This window comes from Ornithodoros turicata, chromosome 3 (genome assembly GCF_037126465.1).
Source record: "Ornithodoros turicata isolate Travis chromosome 3, ASM3712646v1, whole genome shotgun sequence".
Taxonomy (NCBI): domain Eukaryota; kingdom Metazoa; phylum Arthropoda; class Arachnida; order Ixodida; family Argasidae; genus Ornithodoros; species Ornithodoros turicata.
In genome coordinates, this window is record NC_088203.1 from 14,427,392 (window position 1) to 14,453,097 (window position 25,706).

At 48.3% G+C, this 25,706-nt stretch overlaps 1 protein-coding gene across 2 annotated transcripts; it reads left to right on the forward strand.

Annotated features, from left to right (window-relative positions):
• Window positions 1-1,882: 1,882 nt before the first annotated feature.
• On the forward strand, window positions 1,883-25,706 carry LOC135388174 (uncharacterized). 2 transcript variants are annotated; one of them, XM_064617557.1, is made up of 49 exons: window positions 1,883-1,959; window positions 2,042-2,066; window positions 2,122-2,234; window positions 2,305-2,337; window positions 2,397-2,447; window positions 2,513-2,548; window positions 2,611-2,748; window positions 4,477-4,697; window positions 4,755-4,864; window positions 5,579-5,693; window positions 5,865-6,014; window positions 7,105-7,224; window positions 7,290-7,422; window positions 7,485-7,544; window positions 9,342-9,356; window positions 9,577-9,642; window positions 9,899-10,036; window positions 10,099-10,292; window positions 10,904-11,016; window positions 11,079-11,196; window positions 11,548-11,697; window positions 11,930-12,049; window positions 12,134-12,260; window positions 12,347-12,382; window positions 12,530-12,718; window positions 12,784-12,930; window positions 14,369-14,610; window positions 14,674-14,783; window positions 14,845-14,959; window positions 16,565-16,750; window positions 16,814-16,927; window positions 17,223-17,346; window positions 17,419-17,457; window positions 17,591-17,662; window positions 17,719-17,856; window positions 17,931-18,166; window positions 18,219-18,331; window positions 18,391-18,499; window positions 18,902-19,039; window positions 19,685-19,801; window positions 20,517-20,637; window positions 20,760-20,927; window positions 21,879-22,028; window positions 22,091-22,332; window positions 22,393-22,511; window positions 22,926-23,037; window positions 23,092-23,244; window positions 24,087-24,188; window positions 25,371-25,706. In XM_064617557.1, the coding sequence occupies exons 1-49, from the start codon at window positions 1,938-1,940 to the stop codon at window positions 25,515-25,517; spliced, it is 5,907 nt and encodes a 1,968-aa protein (XP_064473627.1). In that variant the 5' UTR covers window positions 1,883-1,937; the 3' UTR covers window positions 25,518-25,706. The 2 variants fall into 2 exon arrangements, with proteins under 2 accessions (XP_064473627.1, XP_064473628.1); XM_064617558.1 differs by having other exon boundaries at window positions 22,926-23,007.

Genomic DNA, 25,706 nt, shown 5'->3' on the forward strand with positions numbered 1-25,706 from the left:
TGTTTGTCTTTTGTACCGTGGCGTTTGTACAGTAGGGGGAGTGGAAGAGAAAGTTGAAAGTGCAAAGACCTTGAAACAAATATTGTAGTTGCCGATGTGGGAACATGATGGGAAGAGGCTGGAACACATAGAACGAACAAATACAAAGCCTCAAGTGCCTAAGAAATTACTGATGAAAGAAGTAAGATGTGAGTTCGGTCATTGGGGGTTATTTGTGCAGTAAGGGCCAGGCGCCTACATACGCGAACTGTATGGTCTGTGAAGGGTAAATCTACAAAGGTAAGGACTGGGCTCTGTCATGCTGTTGTCGTAACCTGTAAAAGCAATATACAGGGTGGTCCACTAACCAATATAGAAATTCATAGTACAAAAACTTAGGTCCCGGAGAGACATGCGGATTTTTTCTACCAATAACTTTTGCCACATATTGGTAACATTTTTATTTCAATTGACAAAGTTAATTTCTTGAATTGAACTCCGAAATTTCCCAAGGCAACCTAACGTTTTCTTTGCGGAAATGGGTTCCCCGTGGTCATTTTACTCAGTATAGCACATAATCCCACTCGTAGTGCAATGGCAATTGCCGAAATTAATTCGCCGAAAATCCATGGAAATGAGCCCTTGGCTCCACCTCTTTTTTGACGGCTCGTAGTTTGAGCGCAAAGCTGCGAAGAAAAGATGTTACATTGTCAGAAAAAAATTCATTGACCGCATGTCTCTCCGGGGCCTACGTTTTTTACTATTAATTTCTATCATGGTTGGTGGACCACTCTGTATATAGTGCCAGTCAACGTAGCCCATTTCCATGTGCAGAACCGTGCGCTGAACCGCGGTATATACGCCGCGAAAAACGCCGCGAAAAAACGCCAGGCCCTGCGCTAGAAGACTTACATTGGACGGGCTCACCATGCTTCTAGTCCATGCATGTTTTCCAATGATTCAAGGCGGGTTCCGAGGTTTCGCTTCAAATCTGCGTTGTAATGTTCTCCGCGGACTGGCGTAACACCCTGAGCCTGCTCGAGGAAGACAATGCGAGCATTGCGAATTGGCCCATCCTCTAGCAGTATTGAGTAGCAGATGATGTAGCCGGATTGAGATAGGCAAAGACATAACGTTAGGTTAGATTAGATAACGTTGTACTGTAATACAGCACAATGTTTAGGAGTAAATAAAAAAAATATTTACATGACGTATCAGGTGACAAAGGATAAATAGGAATACATATAAAAATTTAGTGAAAGCCAAAGTTGCGTAGTCTTTTCATTTCATTTACCCATTTACGCAAGGATGCGTTCCAAGGCATTTCCAAGTCGAGACAAGACATAACGGGTGCGTTTTCTTATTCAACTCTGGCAACTCCGAGTTACTCTCAGTCGGTGAAAAATAGCCAGAGTAGCCAGATTAGCGGAAATGACGTCATAACCCTGCGGTGAAAATTAGCCAGAGTAGCCAGGAGTAGCAACTCTTCTCTACTCTGCTCTGAAGAAGGGTAGCCGTCGTTCTGACGTCACACACAAGATAGCAGACGACGATACGTCGTCTGCTACCAACCGTCCTGTTGACAGACAATTTCGGTGGTGTTCAATTTGGAAGTGTAGGACTGGTTAAAAACGGTCGAACATTTTCAAAATCTGCTGGAGTGCACGCATATGCGGTAAGTTGTGAAAAAGGCAGTATGCCACCACTTCCACATCGTCTCGCCCATCAGGCCAGTCCGCCATTTTGAGCGCAGAGTAACTCTAGCCGTTCGAAAATTACGGTCAAAGGTGGCTACTCTGGAGTCACGTGATGATAAAGGCTCTGACGTCGTTACCCAACTCCTGGCTACTCGGGTTGAATAAGAAAACGCACCCAACGTGAACGCGTTGTCGCTCGTGCACTTAGTACGAAGAAAGAAGGGGGTTCCACTGGCTGTCTTCGTCACTAACCTTTTCGACATGGATGTTGTCAAGACGGATGGTATGTCTTTCCTCTTTGGAATCTGCTGTTACATTATTTTTCCTGCAAGGTCAGCGGTACCTAATAGTCACTTTTGTTTTAGCCGTCATTCCTGATCGTCCAACACGGTAGGCTTGCAGAATGACTCTGTCGAAGAACTGTTCCATCTTGTGCCGTCTGTAGGGTCGGAGAATGGAAGCAGCGTACGATCAACGGCATTACACTGGCCCTATGCGTTCTGCTTCTGTTCTGCGTCGTCGTCACGGTTGTTACAGTGCAGGTCCTCTCAGATAACGGTACGGCACTCATCTCCCCAGAAATGAAAACTTTAATGCTGCAATGTTTGTTTCGTGACTCCGACGTTAGAATCATCGGCTCCGACAACTTGTCAGGACGATGGTGAGCCCTTGTGTACCATTGAACGGCACTTTGTAACCCTGATACATATACATACGCAGGCCATACCACGGCAACACCGAGCACTCACCGCGGAGATCTCGATGCACCAGGTATAGCTTCAGCTGTTGTAGGTTAGGCTTACGAATCAGCTCACACTGTCCCGTGGTGGTTCCAGCCGGCGCTAGGCTTCGCGTCCAGAAGACATCTTCAGGTAGAACTGCCAATATTCTTCAGCGATAGCAAGGTCTCACCTAAGAGTGTACTTTTCGACAGCAAGCACCAGGCCACTCATCTGCATCCTGAGCTCTGGGATCAGCAATGTGGATCAGATTCCGAGCGGCCACTGCACGCACCTCGTCTACCTCGGTTTCCGTCACGTTATATCAACAAACTCTTTCGCTCCTAAGAAACGTGAGTGATTGATGCCGGGAAAGCGGTAGTCTGACTGTCGTATTCTTAAACGATACTTGACTCGACCGTCCACTCGAGCTGCTCCCGAAGACCGGAGACGTGCTCCCGTGTACGCTTTCCACGAGCACTGCGGCGTATAGCACCGACGCTTCCTTGAAGCTACTTGAAACCCTATGGCCCCTCTAGCGCAGGAGCGCTTGTTTGCTCGCTCACAGGTCGAGATAGAATGTCGAGCCACTGTTATCACTGTTGCGGTCCCCGTCCGCCCCAACGCTGTGCGTCCTCGCAGTCCTCTCGATTGGCTTTCAATCGGGACTGTGAAAAAAAAATGTTAGGATGCCAGAGATCGCTTGGATTCGTTCGTTGTGTATGTGCTCGCTTAAATATGAGGCGATGGGGAGCAAGAGATGAGGAGCGGATTCACCTAGTGCTCGACCTGGGCGGCAGCTCATCAGGCCAATGTGCACATGGAATTGTTGGGCTTCCACTTGCTGCAGAAAGCCCGTCCTGAACCGTTCCTGTTGAGGTTCCTTCAACCAGTGATGGCCGCTGACTACTTCTGCTATAACTACTAACTACTTCGCGATGGAGTAGTTCAACTAGTAGTTCAACTACTTTTCAGGGGAGGTAGTTAAAACTACTTCTTAACTACTGCAATGTATTTTAACTACATCTCTGACTATTTAACGTTGTCCATCAACACCAATCCCATTCGATAGTGTTCTTGGACACACCTAACTATGAATCTCAAGCAGTGATAAAAGTGAAGATTTAGTACACATGCACTGCACAATTGCTCTGCACCTCCGTTCTCATCAAACAAGTAGCACAAGGTGAAAGTCGGAAGCACAATCATGCCGTAAAGCTTGCGGCAAAATCGAAAGTAGTTGGCGCCTGCAGTAACCTACCTACTGTAGTTAACTACTCGGAAATAGTAGTTTAACTAGTAGTTGCACACTACATTTCTGCAAGTAGTTGATAACTACTTTTTAACTACGATCAGGTAGTTTAACAAGTACCACATGTAGTTAACTACTGGCCACCACTGCCTTCAACATCCCTTGCGGTGCTTATTGGATTCACAAGCTTATCGATGTGGGAATCCAGGATAATACCTTGTCAGCCAAATTGGCTTTGCAACGTTGTGATGGCAATGTCAAAATGGCTTCGGTAATAGGAACCCATTCGGTGTAACGCTTACTTGTATTGCACCCTTTCGATCTCCCGTAAGCCTGTACAATCGTCAATGGTTTTCCTAACGTTATCTTAGAACCACTGCGTGTCCTTTATCTTGTACGCGAACGTCAGCACGTCCAAATTCGTAACGGCTACTGTTCGAATATTTGTCTCTGTTGCAAGAGTACCGAGGAACTCTCTAGCTGGATATACCTACAACATCTAGTCGGGTCTCTCTAAATATGCAATATAATGGTGCAAATACTGTTAGCCTAAGGGAGCTAACACGGCCGAAGCGCCATTGTAGATGCAGTAGCAGACGAATCCTCGGTGGCCAAGGAGAGCTTACGGCTGCTCGCAGGTCTGCTGACATCACCCGAGTAGATGGTATCGGGCAGCTTTCCCTGGTCGTTTTTCTAAATTTGGTAGGGCGCTGACAATACACACCGCACAGCGAAAATATTGCGCATGGTAACCCGTGACACAGGGTTTCGAAATTTGTTAAACGTAATTTCCTTGCTCCTTTGAGCTGTCTCTTTCCCTTATTTACAGGTATCATCTTCGACGCATTTCAAGCGCTTTCTTCGACCACGAAGCTTTTCATGGGCGTGCAAAAGCCTTCCCTGGAAGCGTTTGCGAACAAACCTCACTACATGGGGAAGTTTATTAATGCAAGCGTGTTCTGGTTGCCCAAACACAGCCTTCAAGGGGTTGCCTTCATGCAGTACCACACGGGGGCCACACGATTCAAGAAGTTCGCCCATGTGGTCCAGGTAGGCGCTGCTTTCGTCGTGTGCAGTGCAGAAGCTTAGGAAGGCACATCTTTTTAGGCGATCTCATCTAGTTTACGTAGCGTGGACCTGGAGGTAATGCTTGGCGTGACGGTCCATTCTGCAAAGAAAGCTATTGCCGAGGCAGCTGTATTGAAGAGCATTTTTCGGTGAGTGGCCGCCAGTTACACATTCCCGATTCGGGGTACAAAACGTAACTCTGAATTTTGTTAAGGACTTTTATTAGTCCGGCCCTTTACAAATCGATATATTTTTCGTAAATATTTTTTTTATTTCTCTCTCCGTGACGTTGTGTTAGACGCTCGAATCAGTTCGTGGCTGAGTTTGATCCACAACCACCTCCACGAAACATTTTCCAACCATGTCCTGGGCGCTTAATCGCTTGCACGCGTAACGAGCTAACGACGGGCGCAGCACTCGTCGCGAAATATCGCGTGATAAAACACGTGACTTGCAATGGCATCCAGGTTACATTGCCTAAAAGGGACGACATTTTCTTATAATACGATGATTTAATATTTCGCGTAACGGACTGGTGCTTTCGAGAATGAAACGTCAGGGGAACAGAACCTCGACCCTTTCAATTGACTATGGTGAACACGTGACCTCTCCCACATCCGCCTCATTGTCTGTTCAGAGCCGGAGGAATGTCTATATTCGCTGCCCCGTTTTTCTACGCCTCCATACCCCCCCCCCCCCCCCTTTGCTATAAGGCTTGGAATGCCGCTTCATATCGATGCACATAACCGCCTTTTGCATTTATCCCGCCTAAGTTAGCACAACCGCAGTATGTCCACATCCAAAAGATCAATCCGCTGTTGTCCGTTATGTGTACTGACGATATAGGGTATCTTTCTGAACAGGCATGTCAATTACCTCATCTTGGAAACCCATTACCATTCCCTGAATGAGACGTGCAGGACAACATGCCCGACTGTGTACGACGACAGTCGGTCCCTCACCACACTCGTCTCTATCGTGAGTTATCTTCTTTCCGACCCCGGTGAGACGCCATCCGAAGCTTTCCCTGTCTCACACCTTGTGATGTTACATGGCACGACGATTACGTCCTAATAGGACTATTTGGTTCAGCTTCTTCGTTAAATCATTTCATAGTCCCTTAGCTTAGTGTACCGGGTTTCATTTCAGCTGACAGCGGTGCAATGGATCCAGAGCTTCGCTGAATCTGGTTCCGTGTGTTTCTCCGTCAGCCTTTCATCCCACTGGTTCATCGTACACCAAGGAGCACCTAAGATAGCTACGCGATGTATTCGTCACGAGCAGGCGTCCTACAAAACTGTAAGACTGCCTCTCCTATACGTCGTTACGCTCTGAGTCATTGTTCATGTAACAGCAATTGATTGACTGCGAAACACTTCAGGCTCTCCGTGAGTCTTACTTGGTGACGTCACTCAATAGTCAAGATTTTGCCAGGGACTGTACATATATTGACCAATGCGTTCTGTATATTTTACCTTGTCACTGTGCCTTCGAGTCCGGACAGCACAATAGCTAGACTATCGCGTTTTATTTGTTGAGCTCCGACGACGTCGTAGCCTTTCGTTTGTAGTGACATGTTATGAGCGTGACCAGGGAAAAGGTAACAGAAACGGTAACAGACACGGTAACGGTATTATACCGGAAATATAGCAGGTAACGGTAACAGAAACGAGTACCGCACAGTTAGAATACCTGAAACAGAAACGGGAAGGGCAATAATTTACGGTAATAATTCGGGTACCGCAGGACCCGAAGAAGTATAGTTCTTATACGCTTATGGTGACCAGGAAGTTGCAAGCGTGAGTAACATTGAAAACCATGTTCGTAGTAGCTGTTCACGGAAATCACGTACCTATATGTGTATCTTGAATGAACGTGAATCGCCCACCCCACCAGTCAGTCAGTGAGTGAGTCAGCCAGCCAGACAGTCAGTGAGTGAGTCAGTGAGCGAGTGGTTGACTTGAGCGAGCGCGTGGTTGACTTGAGCGAGCGCGTGGTCGACGTGAGACTTGTATGCTATCTTTGACTTGTCGCCTCCAGTCAGTCTAGAGCGTGGCGAGACACTGTTCAGGTGGACACGGAACGCTCCAATTGCCTTCGGCTGGTTAATCTCGAGCGCGTGCCTCCAAGCCAGAGCGGTCTGACCCGAGCAATTACAAGACAATGCTGGGTCGTTCCTTGGGCATGAATCACCTCCTAGGTGTTACATTCAGTCCCGTATCCGTCGTTTCGCTGCTTCCAAGGCGTCTCCCGCTGGAATTTGAAGCGAGAGCCGGACTAGCGTGCTTCTACTCAGAGGATCCGTGCGATCAGCCGTAGATACCATGAGATGAATCCAGCCTTGTTCCCTCTATGCTTCACAGACACTGATGCAGCTTTCCGTTTGTAGATATGTGCCGCGCAAGGCTACTGGCAGCACGAACCTGACCTAGATGGGTCCTTGTGCGACTACAAATGGACAACGGGACGCTTCGTCTCGTACGACAGCGCCTCTTTACTAGCCGTTAAGGTATTCTTACGTTCCTATATTGGACGGTCCCCTGCTTACCTCCTTTCGTCGATCTGGCCATTAAGGTTCAGAACGCCTTGGAAGCATACCCAGTCACCCCCTGCGTCGCTGTGTACAACGTGGACCTCGACGACTACGACGGCACCTGTCCCAAAGGGATACCCTTCAAGCGGCTGCAGGCCGTTCGCCGAGCTCAAAGTATCTGCTTACGCGAAACTCTCGCGTCTATTCGTAACGCAAATTCTAAATTTACTACACAGTTGCTGCGTCTGTGCCACGAGTCTGGACTTCTGGAGAGACTGCTCCATCAAACGTGTCCCGTAAGATGATCTCATAATGCATCTCTGTACATTCAACCGACACTATATTGCATGTGAGCCGATAAGCCAAGTGCAGTGATCAGTGCAGAGCACATACGTCCTTTCGCGCCCTGTGAGAATGCATTTCCGTGCGCTATAACTTGCTATATCCTCGTTGCTGCGTTTTACCTCTGCAGAGACGCTCTAAAGTAGAGCCACTTGCACTGCGTTAATAGTGCTGTTGCATGTCGGCCCACATGGAGTTTCATATGTGTCGTTCGTTCTTTCATACACAGGCTATTTCTTTTAGTCGAGTTCTTTTTTCTTTTTTTTAAGAAGAGGCTTTAGAGCGGCACATATACTTTTTTCGCTGGTGGGCTATACAGCCGTGCGGCTATTCCCTCGAAGAAAATATGGTACTAGACCACTCATTACATAAAACTAACCTAAACCAAGCCCACACTAAAACCTAAACTAATTCCTTTATCAGGGGCAGTGCTGGAAATATGGGATAGCAGAATGGAGGCCAATATTCCGTTAAAAGCCGTTCTATCCGTTAAAAAATTTTGAAACGTGCAATGTTAAGAGAAGTGCCTCAAGACGAGAGCTGCCGATATTTCGAACAGAGACTGTTCTGGCCCATAAGAACGGTCTGCTCGAAGTATCGGCGGCTCTCGTCCTGAGGAACTTCCCTTCACGTTCACTTACCGGTTCGCTGGATTTTGTATACCATCCTACTGAAACCAGCATGTACGTTGAAATATCCATAGCCGAAGTTTGCTATGCAAATGAGCCAAACCACGCGGCTTGGGGCCGCAGGGAGGACAGCGTTCATAACCACTTCAGAAGGCCGCGTGCTTCTGAACGCGGGTCGAAATGGCGTTCAAGTTGACTCTGACGCGAACTGTACGCTGAAATATCCATCGACATATCTTGCGATGCAACTGAAGGCCTCAGGAGCGCATGACGTTCGCTGTCGTAGGCTTAACTGAGCCGCAAAGCGGTTGATCGCGCCATCATCAGGTGCAGGGCAAGCTTGCACGAACGTTGAGGCTATTGCTCAGTGCCGTACTCCGTAGCTTTGCCAGTGCTAAAAAGAGAGGGAGAGAGAGAGAAGCGTCAAGGACAGTACCTTGTGTAAAAAGCAGTACCAAAGCTACGGAGTACAGCACTGAGGAATAGCCTCGACGTTCGTGCAAGCGGGCCCTGATCTGATGGCGAGATCAACCACTTTGCGGCTAATCTAAGACTACGACAGCGAACGTCATGCGCTGCCGAGGCCTTCGATTGCGTTGCAAAATACGTCGATGGATATTTTTTTAACGTACAGCTCGCATCAGAGTTAACCTGAACGCCATTCCGTCATGCGCACCCTGGTGGTGCGCACTAGCAATAACGGCGGAGGGCGTTAGTGGGGGGGGAGACCCTCGATATGAAGGCGGTTGATTTCTGCTAGGCACTACGATGTTCAAGATAACCTTGACGCGAACCGTACGTGCTCGTTTCAGGAGTTTTAGCAAGTAAAATGACGTTCTACGAGGATTGTCTCACGTTCCGTTATTATGCTCACTTTTTGCGCGAAAGCCCCAATTAAAGAGTTATCTAATGATCTGTCGGTAATTAGTCATCAAAGCAGTTCATACTCTATTTGAGAGAATGTCCGCCTGGCCGTATTACTCAACTGCAGAATGATGTATGTCTAACAGCTCCCATAGCTTTCTTTTAAAAACTATGGCGCAGCTTAAACGAAAGTACCTTGCGTATTACTGACTACTTGGCCACCAGTTGGTTGCTATCATGTGTTAACTGTCATTACAGCCATACAAAGAGAAGGTAAGGAAACAATACTGGCAGCGCTGTATGGACGAGTACATACAGCAAACGTTCGGTAAGGCCTTTTCTACTGAGAAACAACACGATGCCTACGTCCCCCCTTTTTTTTCTTCCTCTATCACATCACATCACATCACATCACATCGCATCGCATCGTCATATTGATTGCCAAGCCGTGGGTCTAACGACGATGTTATTCGACGGAATATGTCTCATTCAGGTGCAGAAGAAAAGGCCAGGAATGGGGAAGGCCCGGTAGGGTCCAGGTGCATGCCATCAGCGAAAGGTAAGAGCCTGTAGTAATGGAATGATGATGGGTTCCTTTTTGTGTAAAGACCAAATTCTTCAAAAACTGTCAAAGCTCTGGGGGACGAAAACTTGTAGCTATTATAGTGTAGAACATCGAAGCGGAAGCTGAAGAAGTTGGAAGCTGAAGAAGATGGAAGCTGAAGCCCAAGGTCGCGAGCGGCCGATATTTCGAATGGAGACTGTTCTTTTACTCGTGAGCACAGCGTGGTAACTTTGCGGGTATATTCCTGCAGACCCTCGTCGTCCACTCATCTGCATCATATACCAGAAGCCCGGACGGCAGAACATCATTCCTCGAGACACCTGCACACACGTGGTTTACGTCCACGGGGGCAGCCTGGATCCTGCGCACCTTCTAAACATTCCAACAAGTATTACTTGCGAGAGTGTTCCCTCGCGTTCTTTTCTGTACTGTGACAAATGCTGGGTGCAGGAGACATTGAGGACGTGGCAGATGCGGAGTACTATTTGTTCTTGGCCGTCGACCACACGGTCCTGCACTCGAAAAGTGCCGCATCCTATTCGTTTCGGTCATCGCAGCTGCTGAAGAGTGTGTCCGCGAAGGGGCTTGCCGTGCTGGACGTCAGCATCATATCGCCGTCGCTTCATGCTAACGCCGTGATTAAGGTAGAGGGAAACTTTGCGGGACAAAAAGCGAAACAGTGCGTAAGAAAGACGCGCGCCACAGAACGCTACAGACACAAGAACGGTGATTGAGTATCCCTCGTAAAAGCTCAGCGTGCACGGTAATTCGATTCGAGAAAAGTGTAAGACAACGGATATAACATTTTCTGGAGTGCACGAAATACGTAACGGGACGTCTAAAATAACGTGGTTCGTGCGTATCGTACGTAGAGAAAGACATAACACGTGTACCTTTTATTTGAAATTCATTTGTCCGCACATCAGGCAGGTAAACGTCTTACGTAGAGAGACATGCGCTCCTAAAAGCAAACTTCTGAACAGGAGTGGAATGAACATAGCCTGCTTGCACGAATGTTGACTCCTCAGTGCTGTCTCGATGTGCCCAACGCTGCTCGTGCGTGGAAACGCGGCGAAGCTACGCCGAGGACTGCGCCGAGCAATTTCCTCAATCTTCGTGCAAGCGGGCCTATGTTTTGCACGCGAATGACACTCTGGATTTCGAGACGAAAAGCACTTTTACAGTGTCTCTTAATGCACGAAGCACCACTTCTTTATTATGATCTCACTACCTATAACGCGCTCTTGCGTTTCAGCAACTGGGTGACGACTACCACGCAATCGACCTTTGCCTCATGATGAGCGTCGAATTGTTTGACCTGCGGGACAGAGATGAAATCTTGTTGAATAACATCCAATATATTGCGCAGTAAGTGACTCTCGGTCATGTAACAGACCCCTAGAGCATGTCTTGTTTCCCTCCTACGAAAGGAACCTGGACTTCCTGGTCTTCAAGACCCACTATGACGGCCAAGCGGGTTTGTGCCGTGTCACCCCTGTGTCCACATATGACCCGATGCCTGATCTGTGCATTCCGGTTACGTCAGTGGTAAGGTGCCTTACTGTAGATATATGGAAACGTAGACAATACCTATACTTCGCCCACAAATATAAAGGACGTCTCTGATTGGCTTAGGCGGGCGCATGACGCCTGCGAGTCGCAACGTAGCTCCCCGTATGCCTCAAACTATTGCGAAAACACTTGTTATACGGTCACACAAAACATGTGAATTGGCTGCACTGCTTACATGGCGTACGCCCCACCCCCAATGTACGGACAACTATCATCTGGCGGAGATACACCTCTGTCAGTGCAGCTCTTATGTTGTGTCTTAGTACTTGTATGGAACACAACAATACCAGCGTCATGGTCCCACGACATAAACTTGCCGCGTTTCAGAAAACTGCTCTAGCTTGGATGCATGCGGCGACACCGATAGAGCCCTGGATGTGTATCTCGCTCGACATGAGGGTAGCAAGATATTTCACGTGCGAAGACGTGTGCCTCAACTCTCCGTGCATCGAGGAAGATTCCATAGACTATTCGAACGTAAGTGTGCCTTCTGAGGTCAAGATGAGAACAAGAATGCAGACTGTGTCAATTTATTTTATATAACCTCACCAGCACTACTTTTTGTGATAACCCGCTGTTCGATTGGTAGTCATATTATGCGGGAACAAGCGAAACCTACTATACGTCAGGGTAGCCACTCAACGTCAGTTACATGACTGTCATACGCGCAGTTTTCAATGATCATTGAAATCAGCGGTGTTTTGTGCAGGTATGCCCGGAGAAAAACGACATGTTGGACATTACCGTGGACGGGAACGTGATGTCTAACGTTAAAGCCATCAATTATACTATGTTTTCGTACGAGGAGACTCAATCCTTGGAAAATAAGGTGCACGTCTTCATTTTGTGTCCGTTCTTTGCGTTTATTTCTTCCAAATATTTGACTGCTGTGGTTTGATGATCAACTGCACAGGTCTGGATCGCTCGTGCACTCTTCACCAATGTCTGCGTCGTTGCTGTGAACCCAGATCTTGATGATCCTCATGCAAAGTGCAGTGCTGGGAGGTTTCTGCGGGTTAAGGCCATTCGGCACGCCCTGGGTGAGTACATCCATTGCAGTCGAAAGTGGTAATAAAAATGTGACCGCACAGACCATAATCGTAATATGGCAGCTATTGCATTGCAGATGACACGGTTCAGTCTCCCACTCCCACTGAATCAGGTAAGTATGTTGTATTGGCGCCTGTGTCCATTCGAGACGATCGTACTCCTTTTTTCTGCGGTATTTGAATAAATATTGACGATTAGCCGATTGCGGAATTAGTTTGTTGGCTCTTCTGTCATAACTACACAACATTTCGCTGTATAGGAAGACCCGGACAATCTGAGTCTGAAACCACATCGAGCTTGCGTCCCCCTCAGGAAGCTGGTGCGCGGCTACATTCCATAGAAAGAGACACAACATATGGGGGTCCGCACGGGTCTAAGCACTCGAACTCCAGTGCAGTTCTCGCGTCTGGACGTAATGGTTCTTACGGCGCGTCAGTACTCCAAGGCCGTAAGTCTTACGCGCTCGATCTCAACTTGTGAAATTACCTAGTAGGTGACGTTCTTGGTGCTCAGATTGCTTAGGGAACTGCAAGCCATTTGTGTGCGTCTTGCGGTCCTTCTGGAAGTACGGAGTGGAGCATATCCTGCGGCAGCCCTGCACCCACATCGTCTTAGAGATTTTCAACGAAGACTCACTCGAGCTCAGCGATGCCCTGGATAGTGAGTATCACTGTATGGACCTCTACCCGAAAAACGTCATCATGACGTTGGTAGACAGACTGAAACCGAAACAAATCGAAAGGGGAGGACTGGGTTCCACGAATGGGCACGTGTTCGCTGCCTCCTATTGAAAGAAAAGCAGGACCGAAGGTCGCGTTCCTTTCAGGGACCATCGTAATCCCCTCAAGACGGTGGCTTTCGGGCGCGACGTTGTTCGCCCCTAGCTTCGAGCGTAGTTCAACTCTACCAAATTGGTGGCGCTGTCGAACACTATGACGTCATTTGTTTACAAATTCGGAGAGGTCTATTAGGTAATACATTCGCGTCTCCTGCAAAGCATCCAGGTGTACCGCCGTGTTTAACATACTTTGCTCTAACGTGTCCAGAAATTTTATTTAAAGCGGGCGATACAAGAGAAACGAGCGCTACTGTTCAGCTACTTGACTAAGAAACAGGTGCTACTCGTGAAGCAGTACCTGTTTCTTACTCAAGTAACAGAAAAGTACCACTTGCTTTTCTTTTATCGCTCGCTTTAAATATAATTTCTGGACACGTTAGAGCAAACACCCTGTATATTACTAGGATAATTGAGCGTTCTGTAGCATTAAAGTCAGAAATTGGAGTACAGTTAGTGAACGCTCGACATGGTGAAAGCAGTGCTGGAGAACAATGACAGAGTAGGAGACGGCGTTTGAAGGGACACGCAGCCCTCTTAAAACGTACCCATTCTGGGTACCTGGCAGTCCGTTGTGAAGTGTTTGGGTGATCTCTCTGTTTTGACTCCGCCTTGATCAAGGGGCGGTCTGTTAATCTGCTTACGCGTAAGCTAATTCAAACATCTGGTATGAACCTGTGTGTCAGTAGCACTACTTGAAGATGAACAAAGTTAAAATCTGAGCGGGTTGGTAACCCATCTTAAAATCGATAAAACCTCAGTGCACTCGGTGTTTGTCTTTACTTACACTGTCCTTTGTCCCTTTTTACACAGCACTATACTTTTATAGATTCTAAAATTACTTGACGATTGTAGCATTCCTTGTAGCACTACTGCCAGGAGCAGTCGATAGCGTTATTTGAGCAACTTGAGCGTTCCATATGACACACTTGGAAATAATCGTACAGAAGAAAGAGATAACACTTTCTTGAGTTTGAGGAACACACAATACGAGTAGGACAAAACAAGTCTTGTTTTGTCCTCTTCGTATTGCATGTTCCTCAAACTCAAGGAAATGTTACCTCTTTCTACAGTACACCCGCTCGCTTGCACCATTCTAATTTGCTCATCATATTTGTAACAGTCTGTTTGGCAAGCTATCCTGTCTTTTAGGCTTCTGTGCTTTGAGTAAATCTTCAATTGGTAGTGTATAGGACTAGTCCTCTCTGCTTGTCTGTCTCGTACGTGACAAGGTCTAACTTCAAAACTTTTTTTTTTTTTCAGTGACAGCAGCTTTGACAGCTCTTCACCAATTGGTGTCCAACGAAGTCGACAAGAGACGCTTTCTGTTGTCCCGCGTGAGAGGTTTCCCCCTGCAGGTCCCCCTTCAACAAACGCTGAAGGCGTTGGCTGATGTGGCTAAGAATATCACGGCCTGCTTGGCAAAATATAATTTGGACGGAATCGCTCTGCTGGACGTCATCGGCAACTCCCTCTACTTGCAAACTATCTCCAGCGATGTTACGGTACGATTATTCTTCATCAGTTGGAGCCTCGCCGTGTGACCTGCTCTCTGTCCTTCCCCGCAGAGGCTTCGCGCAATGATCCCTAACAACAAGACTATGGTACTGGCAGTACAGGTGACCGATTTCTACACGAACGCAACAATCGTCGCATCCCGTTTGACTGAACTACTTCGGTAAACGTTCACTGGTTCGCCCCGCATTTATACATTTACGAAGCTACGGGTTCATTTTCAGAACTGCAGACATCGTGATTTTCATGGCACACTTTCATCGTCTGTGGAAGTTTTGCAGGACGTGGCCCCCGTCGGTCTTCGCAAGCAACTACACCTGCCAGCCAACCACGCCGCTTGTGAGTTGTGTGGCACGATGAGGCTTTGATAACGTATCTACTGAGTGCTTCCGGGGTGTATTGCTCGCAATGTCCTGTTTCTGTACCGAACTCACTTGGTATGAAACTGGAGTGGCAACGGGTGGCAGGAACGAATCGGAACGGGTGACCTTGCCACGCATGTGACAAGAAAATGGTGTTGCCGCTGAAGTGAAACGCACCGATCCGAAACTGATCCTGCGCGTGCGTACACCTTACGCGACAGTAAGGGCGACAGATTGGCGTACAGGTTGGCTCGACCTGCCTTCCTATCTCATATCCAGGTGCCCCAACCAGGTGCCCCAACCGCCTGGTAGGTCACAGCTTGCGCGTTGCACGAAAGTATCATTTTGGCTGTACGTCTGACATAGTAACGGTGTAGTTGCACAAGAACACGGGGACAACAAAACCGACTGAACAATTTCTCCCGCAGTTCATTTTTCAGTACCGTTTATGGAACCGCGGTAGGTTCCATGTTTAGGCATTTCTTTTTTGATTTCGTGTTAGCGCCGCGAAGCAACTGTGGCTATGAGCGGGGTACAGATGAGGACAGATGAAGAAAGTGCAGCAAGGAGGAGTGGAGGACAGGGGGTTAGTGTGCCCTGGGCCGACTTCAAGGGGGAGCTGTGACTGCATTCATCTGGAAAGTCTTCGGAAAACCCAGTAAAAACGCCGGGCAGCACAGCTGTTGGTAGAATTCGAACACACCACCTCCCAGTTTTCAACACGACCTTGTCTTCCACCAACGAGCTGGACGCCACTTCGTCCCTCGGGAACAAATTTTGTTTGCTGGAAATATATGGGCCTTATTGGTACTTTTGGTTGTGTAACCAGCTTTCATCCGGTGCTCGTCAGACGAGCCACCTTTATGCGCCAATTCGCGACAAAACACCGGCAAAGTTGAATACAGAATGACAACAAAGAAAGCTAACAAGCCTTTTACAGAACACGTCTAACAGCTCTCGGAGAAACCGGTTAAATTCCACACCTGATTAAATGTTCTGGTTAACGGTCAAGGAAGCCGTAGGGGAACACCGTGTACGTATGGGACGGACACGGTCTTTGACTGATTATGTCGTAGCTTTAACAATTTTCTCGTTATACCCCTGACGAAATCCTCGGGTATACCCAGCGTTTCTTAGCCTCTGTCCCTGCCAATGGACGATCCGACGATTCAACAGTGTGAGGAGAACATTTTGTTATATAGCGGCCCTGATTAAGGTGGGATCAAGGGCGGGACGCCCAAAGGTCCAGCACAGGTGGTCGTTCGCGCATTTTATGTCCAGGTCTAAGAATTGCAAGGCGCCATTTTCCAGTACCTCACACGTGATCCTTAACTTGAAAGGCTGGACTTAACTGGAATATGTGAACCAACTTGTCCCATGCACCCTACTCCTTTTCTTTCCACTATACTCAGAAATCATCCACATATCTAAAAATCCGAACATGCAGATCATTTGCTTTGCGTAGTGGCTGGTAGCTGGTGGCTTTGCCTGGCACCTTTATGAAACTCTAGTAAAGTATGAAGTCCTGGTGACATCGCATGAAAATGCATAAGTAGTGTATTTGCTCCACAATACTTTGCAGACGACCGTCACGAGATGGATGCAGATGGTGGAGATCCTCCAATTTGGAATGACGGGTACCCCGCGCCCTCTGCCGCCCATGTGTATCTCCTTTAACCTTGCTGTGCTTCGCTTCAACTTTGTTGGTCGGCGCCATGGTCACGGGAACGTCTGCGATCCTTCAGTAGAGTACATTGACTACAGCCAGGTACGGGGCTGGCGCTCCTATACTTGCCGGTGTCTTCGAAATGGGTCTTATTACCACCTACAGGTCTGCAACGACACCAGAATGCCGCGATTGGACCCGCTGTACAACACAACTCGCTATAAGGTTAGAGGCAATGTGTGGGATGCTTACGAAGATGAGGAGCTGCTTGCAGCTAAGGTGTGTCCATCTTATACATATCCTGTCTGTTGCACACAATGCCTTAGGCTTGCAGTACGCAAAAGTTTTAGTCAGGAAATCGGGGTCCGTCTGCGGTATAGCGTGGAACCACCAACTAGATATTTAAGTCTGCTAAAGTTGACTGCTGCGCAGCGGTAGATCCAGAACCTCGGTGGGGGAGGGGGGAGAGGGAATTCCCATTTATAAACTGACTCCTGGATCCGCCACTGCTCCATCGCGGCCGCTATGGATCACTGAGTCTTTGCCATAGAGAAACTCCAATCCCAACTTGCAGATCGCAAAACTTGTGGGAAGTTTTCCGCAGCTATGCTTGGCTTCCTTTAACACCGATGCGGACTTCAACAGCAAACAGTGCAGATCCCAGTATCCCAGGTTGACACGCATGGCTGAATTCGCAGGTGCTTAATACAACCTTTATGTGCCGAAGTGCCTCTGCTGTTGTATTTAAACGTTCCCTTTTATCCCTACAGGTTACCCAATAGACCATAACGCCTCTTCAGAAGCGTCTGGTAAGTAACTGCAGTTCCCCAATAACTACCTGCCGAAGCAGTGTGCAGCCACATTGTGTCCGTGGCCATAAGCAGCGCAAATGCCTTGCCAGTTTCAGTATTACTTGGCGAACTTCACGTACACTGTTTTCAGCTTCTGCGAGGAAAAACATTGAAGCGTCCGTCGAACTGTCAACGCCGCTCCATAAGATAGTGCCAAGAAAGGGTAAGACTAGCAGCGAGCTAGTTAAAAAAAAGTGATAGTCGACGTACGGCCTGCAGGAGTCTCCTTCAATACCAATCCCGTGGTCTGCATCATCGTCGGTCCCGCCGAAGGGAAGCAGGTATATCCGAGAAGGGGATGCACTCATTTCGTTTTCGCCGATGAAGACACTAGGGCTAAAGGACTTCCTTCGAGAGGTGTACATTCTCTTCACACGTCTACAAGAGGGCCTTTTCTTCTTCTTCTTGTGGCTTATATAATATCTTCCCAGGAACGTCGTGGGAGACGTTTCTCGAGATGCGACGCAGCCTGTCTCCCTATGGCGTGATGTTCCTTTTGTCGATGGACGTGAGCAAAGACCTACGTTCTTGGGAATCACTCGATATCCTCGAGTTGTTCCTCAAGGACAGTGTGGAGTGGCTGCTTGAGTACCGCCTGCATGGGTACGCTCTCCTTGGCCTCAAGATTCCATCGGCTAAGTTCGCCAGTTTAGGGAACATCATGCAGGTGAGACTCGGCACCGACATGTATACTGTGGTTCATTGCCACGTCCTTGCAGCTGTTTCACACTACGTTCTCGGAATACGGTCTTATGGTTGTACTTGGAATTTCCTTGCCCGATTATGATCCTGAGGATACCATAGCGACGGAAAGGTTAGCCACTGCGTTAAGGTAAGCATGGCGAGTGAACTGTTCCCCTGCGCGACCTGCAACTTGCATGTTCATTCCAGAAATGCCGATATGGTAATCTTCGAAACGCATACGGCCGACACGTCTTCTCCCTGCAAATTTACTTTCCCGTCATCACTGGAAGATGTGACAGATTCTTCAACGGCGATAGTAAGTGCATATACAGGGTGTCTCAGTTAAATCCCCGGGCTAAATAATTCACGAACCGATGCACCAGTCGAAGAACGTTCTTTTTTTACAGGTATCTGTCCGATACCGCCTACAACCTGCTTACCAAACCTGCTACAAACATTTTAATGCCGATGGCGCCCTGCTTTAGAAGTCATGTTTCATCTCACGAAACTCATTTGAATTTTTATTTAAATAATGAGCGCCTCCCACTCATTCACAACGGTGCGCAGCTTGTAGGTGGTATCGGACACATATTTGTAAAACAGAAAGTTCGTCGATTGGTGCACCGGTTCGCGAATTATTTAACCCGGGGTTTTAACTGAGACACCTGGTATACCAGCCGCGCTGGTACACCTGCAAATCACCACTGGCGTCTTGCAGCTGACAGCCGCATCGTGGATGAAAGCGTTCGAAGGCACCAATTCTCAACTGTGCTTCTCTGTCGGTCTCCACGTGTTCCTGTACGAACTGTCCGCGTCTGAAGAATGTCGTACCAAGAAACTTGGCTCCTACGACCAGGTAGGAAGGAGACATATTGCTTTCCTCGGCCCATTGTGGCTGCTGACGAAGGGCATACAGGGGGACTAAACAACCTTTGACACCTCTGTAGCACCTCTTGAAGCTTAGCGAAGTCACCCAATTCAGCTGAACGTTCTCTTTTCGCTCTGCACTTGATCAAAAAATTTCCTCGGTCAAAACTCTCCCGTGTAAATGGTCATCCATAGACTTGTTCCTGGATCCTTTAAGTTCCACTCCAGGCTTTAAAGAAAAGCTACTTCCTTTAGATCGTATTATAAATAAAGCTCGCTGAAGGACTCGTTACATCTGATGTCATGAAGCGCACAGCTTCCAGATCTCCGCTCTCCGCCTCACGTTCGAAGACTGTGCACAGCAACTGTGGCTGTGGGAACGGAAATCGACATTGATTGCCCATACTATGACGTAATACTTCTCAAAACTAGAGATTAATTTTTTTACTTCCGCGTGATAGAGAAATAATATGTTTGGGAAGAATGCAATGTGGTACACGTGGGTTGCAATGGCACATACTCGATGAGGTTCTGAAGACACGAGATCTGGTGGCCCTTCTCACTCGGTACGTGTGTGGCTTCTTTCTGTCTGTGCTATGTGCTGCGTGAGTGCTGTGATCCTTTCCCCCTTTAGATTTGCGTTGGCAGTCACCGAAGAGATGAGACGTTGGACAGACGCGTCCAATCGTCATATCAAGTGCACGGCGCATTTTCTGCCACCTATGACACTGAGTACAACGTCGGAATGAAGGTAAGAAGTTCCACACGGGACGTGCTCCAATAGGTCATTTGAAAAAGTTCCAGAGAGCAGCGCGCGCCCTGGCATGGCGTGCCGGCAATTGCTGTGCAGAACGACAGCGATTTGCAATAGTCTCCGGTCGTCGTCGTCGTCGTACTGGTGTATGCATCGTCGCTGTCGTTTTGCAGAGCATTTCCCGGCATGCCCAGCCAGGGCGCGCGCTGCTCCCTGGAACTTTTGCAAATTGCCTATAGACGCTTTTAGAAAGGTGCGCGCGCCACCAAGTGCGCGGCGCAAAACAGCACTGCTCCGTCGTCTGCTTCAGGTATGGTTTACTCCGGCCGTGAAACTGCCCATAGAAGCAAGCGCCGGTATGCGACCAGAGAATGTCACGTTGGGGGAGAGAAAAAAGGCAGTTGCTGACTTTCCACGACTGATGACGGGGCGGTGCTGTCTTCCGTTTTGCGCTTTTAGCATGGAAAGCTATGGGGCACGGAGTAAGAAGACGACTTGTCTTACTCCGTGACCCCGGCTGACTGTGCTGCCGCTGCGCACACCGGGACGGGAATGTTGTTGTTCTTCTTCTACCTCCATCTCTGGCCGTCTCGTAATGCTCTAAGGCCCTCTCAGTTCTCACGGGCCCTTGCGTGCCACAGGTGGCGCATGCTTTTGTAAAAAGGTCTATATAGCGCGATGCATAACTCTTGATATACGCCATACTACAAAGGTCTCGGCTGCGCTAGAGAAGTTCCCTGCGGCCTGCATAGCAGCGTACGCGGTCAACTATGACGCTAGGGACTGCAAGAATGACTCTTTCACAAGATTCTACACCATCGTTGACGCCTTGCGTAAGTTACAGGATGTCGGATGTAATATCTTACCGCATTTGCTTTGTATTTTATGCTTGGCTGCAATGGGTTTTCTCTGTGTCCGTAAAATGAAGGCCGGGTCTCTGTCGAAACTTTTTTAGGCATTGAGAGGACGTACAATCCCAGTAAGACTGTTCCAGAAACGACTTCGACGGTCACTGCGGGGGCCGCCTCAGCTTCCATCGAAACGGGCACACCACCCTCAGTAGAGGAAGCTTCTGCACAGACCCTGTCGCCTGTAGTTCAACAGAGTTCAACGATGCCTCCTGGTACGCCGTATGTATGGTTGAATCGAGCAGTCCTCTTACGCATGATTCAATATGTTGTGTGGAGCGACATATGTGTGTCGTCGTGCACAAAGGCCTGCAGGTGCATTTCTCCGTGTGGCAGAAGGATCGGTTAGAGGACCAGCAGTACCATTGCATAGGCACAGGAATGATGAAATATCTTATCAGTACTACTGAGGACCCATATGAACACCGTAGAGCGAAACCTCCCATAACGGACTCTCCCCAAATGCGAACTGCTGAATTTCTAGCGGCAAGCTTCAATGTTCTTATCTCATACCTGTCGTGCATGGAAGATGACCCCCCCCTTTTTTTTCCCCAGCAGATATGAGCCCTAGTCCCGTATTATTATAGAGGCGCAACTGTACCAGACGCTCTAAAAGTAATAGACGTCTCCCTGTTTGTAAACAAATGACTTCATAGTGTTCGACAGCGCCACTAATTTGATAGAGTTGAACTACGCTGGAAGCTAGGGGCGAACCAGCTCGCACACGAAAGCCACGGTCTTGAGGGGATTACGATGGTCCCTGAAAGGGACGCGACCTTACATCCTACTTTCTTTCAATAGGAGGCAGCCAACAAGTGCCCATTCGTTAAACCCAGCCCTCCCCTTCCAATTTGTTTCGGTTTCAGTCTGCCTACCAACGTCATGATGACGTTTCTCGGGTAGAGGTCTAGCTATTTTAGTCCTTCTGTGGACCAGACGCCATTAGCCCCTTTCCCGGACAAAATGCGCTCAAGTTCATGCGGCGTGGACTACTTGCAGTGCTGGGGGCTACATTTCAGGGCCAGGGAACTAAACTGAGATGTACTTGCAGTCCAATGGACTAGATGATTTGCTCCCCACTTTACTCATTTTCTTTTCTTAGACTGCAGTAGCTAACACAAAACATAGTTCCACAAGTACTCCATCACCGTATACACTCCTACCAGGTGAACCACAACAGAGCAACAGCTTGGTCTGTATTCTCTACGATGGCTTCGAAACCGCGGACATGTACCCCAGGCAGCACTGTGACTACCTCATCTTCACGGACGTTGTCTTCGATGAGGCTGGCTCTACCTTTGTTCCGCAATCAGACGGTATACACATTTGGTACATACGCCACTTGACCTTCGTTAGACCTGTCTACATGTCTTCGCAGATGAAGTGAGCTTCAAGACCTTCCTCGGCCTCCAAACACACGTTCAATTTCCGCTTTTGGCTGCTGTGAACGAGGCAGAAACGTTGGATGTCTACGTTCCCCAATGGGAAAACGACACATTCGCCGAAGCTTTCGCGATGGCCGCCGTCCGATGGCTTCGAAAAGTGGGACTCAATGGTCTCGCGTTTGTGGACATCTTTATCGGACCCGAAGATATGGACTCGTTTTTGGTCATGCTTGAGGTAAAATCGACTTCTGCCTTTGTTTTCTTACCGCAGAACTGTCATGGTATCTTCCTGTAGGGATTGAAGGCATCCTTTGTTCGCCAAGACCCTCCTCTTCTGCTCGTGTTTGGGGCGCACATAGCAGAGATCGAGGAGCTCGTGAACCGGGACAGCGCGCCCTTGCACCAGATTGCAAAGTACGTCAACGTTTAATCCATTTCAGCATCCGCGAGAAGAGATCATCTCTTAGGCATGGCCGTAACGTGGTCCTTCTGTATGATAATAGGATAACATACGTACGTTCTCAGTATGGTCGCTCGCACTTCTGATACCAATAGGGCGCTGAAGGCCTAGCTGTACTGTCCGCATAGAAAAATCTGGGATGTACGTACTTCAGGAGTAAATAAAGAAAAGGCATGTCCGGCACTTCAGAAGAACACGGTGTGCTTAAGTGGCTGTATTGTATGCTCACCGCATTTGCGAATTGGGGGTATGCGAATTGGGGGTAAAGACGTCCTCTTAGGAGGTTTAACCCCCAAACACGAGGTCCTGCATGTGCACCAGTGCACTTCTATACATATGTACGCTATCTAATCTGCCGGCTTTTTCAGGGCTGTGGACGTTATGATAATCGAAACTCACCACGCCAGGATCCAACATCAGTGCCACGTGGTGCCGCCTTCGCCCTTCACGGTAACGCACGAGGGCATTAGTGTCGCCATGGTACGGGGCTAGTACGTTGACTTGCCCTTGGGTTGATCATATCTCCTTTTCCAGGAGGGTGGCGTGGAAATTGCAAAGGCGCTTCGAAAGAGTACCACACAGCGGCCACCAACTATATGCGTGTCTGTCAGCATGGCCAAACTCAAGTTTTCCTTTGTGGACGAGAGCGGCAACTGTTCTAAGGAAGAGTGGATTGCGTACGACCAGGTACGTGGCGGTGCTCTGGTTAATTGCGCTGATCCTGAACAATATTATCTTGAACGCCTGATAGACGGGCACGTTTGAACTCCTTTACACAAGAGGACATCTAACAGAAACGGGTTGCATAACGTGACACACGGCTAAGGGGAATCTCCTTGTACGAAGCGGTCCTTTTGGGAAGCTAAGATCGGCTATCTCCTTTTCATCTGTAAAGGCGTATGGCGTAGCCTTGAACGAAGGGCAATACGACGACAATACTCTCGAACGAACGCTAGACCACGTTTTCAGTTTCCAAGTGCTCAAGTCTGCGTGCAGATATTGCAGTTGTAGTACGTGGTTCGAATTCATTGGTCGTATTAATGGTTATACTGCGTCGTACGTGTAGGTTGGTTCTAATGGAAATATCTAGAGCGCGACATCTTTGGGTATATTTTTCAAACGAAACACCAAAAGGAGCTCGCTCTTGCCGTGTGTTGCCGGCACGAACTCCTTTCGCGAAAGTGTCCTTTGCTACGGTAAAGGAGCCCTAATGGAAAGTAGTTCGAACGTGTCCGTGTGTCATGGGTATGGGGGCCAGTCACGCAAATGGCTTTAAAGGGCGTCTACGAAAAAGCGGACAACAGTAATCGCTGGGCATAGTCGCTATATCATATGTACTGGAGCTCTTTTGTCGGTGAAGGAATTCCTCCTTCGCTGAGAATATTTCTGCTAACGGTGTAGCCACACGTGAATCGTGTGAAAAAATCGTGTGAAAGTCATCAGGTCGCCGCACACATCAGGCGCTTTTCGCGTTAACATTTTGTGTCACGTACGCTTTTCAACTGTATGACACGGTCTTTCTTTTTTAGGCCTGTAATCTCGATGACGTCCCCCAGAACGAGACGGATGTGTACCTCGTAAGCAAGGATGACGTTCTGGCATTCGACAATGAACGTACCCTGCAGAAAAAGGTAATACTGCTCACAGATGGCGCGATGGTATATATCATGGGCGTTCCCATGATTTTTTCCAAAAAGGGGGGGGGGGCAAGAGTGCAAACCACCACCACCCTAACACATCTTTTTCTGGAGGCGGACGTTGCTCACTGTGTGGGTGTTCAGAGGTTCCTATCATGACGAAAATAATCATTACGGCCTATAAGTGACTAACGAGCACACTATCTTCGCAAGCGACTTTGCAGTTCCAAGGGGGGTACACACCCCTTGCCCCCCTCGCGTTACGCCCATGGTATATATACCGAAGCGACTCCTGCATCCGGTACATACGTATACGGTACATTCTCTGACGCAGTTTGGGAGAACAGTCAAATGATGGCGTGTTGAAATGCCTCCGCTTTAGTTTCGATCTTCTGATTTTGTTTCATACATAGTTTAACATTTTCCTACGCGTTTCCTAGGATGTTTGCAACGAAACTTACTACGGCCGGCAAACGCATGACATCATAAAAACATAGCGCCCGACATGTATCCGGTGCTGCGCGTCTGTCGCCCGCGGCAATCTCCGGAATCCGGGATGTATGTTACCTTGGCGCAGATTATTTGAGTATGACGTAATGATCATACGCGACATGAATGACGTGTACTGGGAATCTCTGTTGTCCCGCGTTTCTTTTTGCGCTGAACTCCCAAGGATGATCATACAGCGGCGTGGGGTTGGCTTTCTTGCCATAGGTCATGCTGTCTACTAGCAACGAACAACTTGTGTAACAAAAATGTCGTCGTTTGATGGTTCGTCTGTTTTGCGTGTACCTTTTTTTTAAATTCCGCGTTCACGCCGCGAAACAACTGTGGCCATGAGCGGCGTACAGACGGACAGATGGAGAGCTAGAGGACAGCAGTTAGGAGTGGGGAACAGGGGGGGTGTTAGTATGCGTCCTGGGCCGACTTCAGTGTGAACTGTGCTGACATTCATCCGGAAAGGCTGCCAGAAAACTCAGGGAGACCCTATTTGCTTGTCCCTGTCGTCTGCTTTGTTAAGCTCGGTAGGTCACGCCACACTTCTGTCACCGGTCAGGATCTTAAGCCGTGCGCAGCGGGAATACGTATTTAACGCGCTGTGGTGAAGATATGAATATTACGATCAGTATGTAATTCAGATAACAATCCACAAACCACATTCACCTTAAATCGCAGGTGAAAGATAGCATCGCGCTGGATCCACTTATCTGCGTTGCCGCTTATTACGTCGACTTGGAGGACAACACGGGCTTCTGCGACGTTCACAAAGTTCCATTTCGGCGTCTGGAAACGACGTGGAAGACGCTTCATAGAGTGGTGTAGAGTTACCTCAAGACATCGGGCAAGGCCTGTTATTGGTCCGCCCATTAATCGTGCCGCTAATATTTGGTCCAACACGTGACTGCTGTTCACGCTTTTATTTCTTAGATGTGCGTAAAATGATGCTTGCGAAAATGTCTATTCATCCACGCTCGTTATACAACGCTGATAATAAAAACATTTCGGAATAAA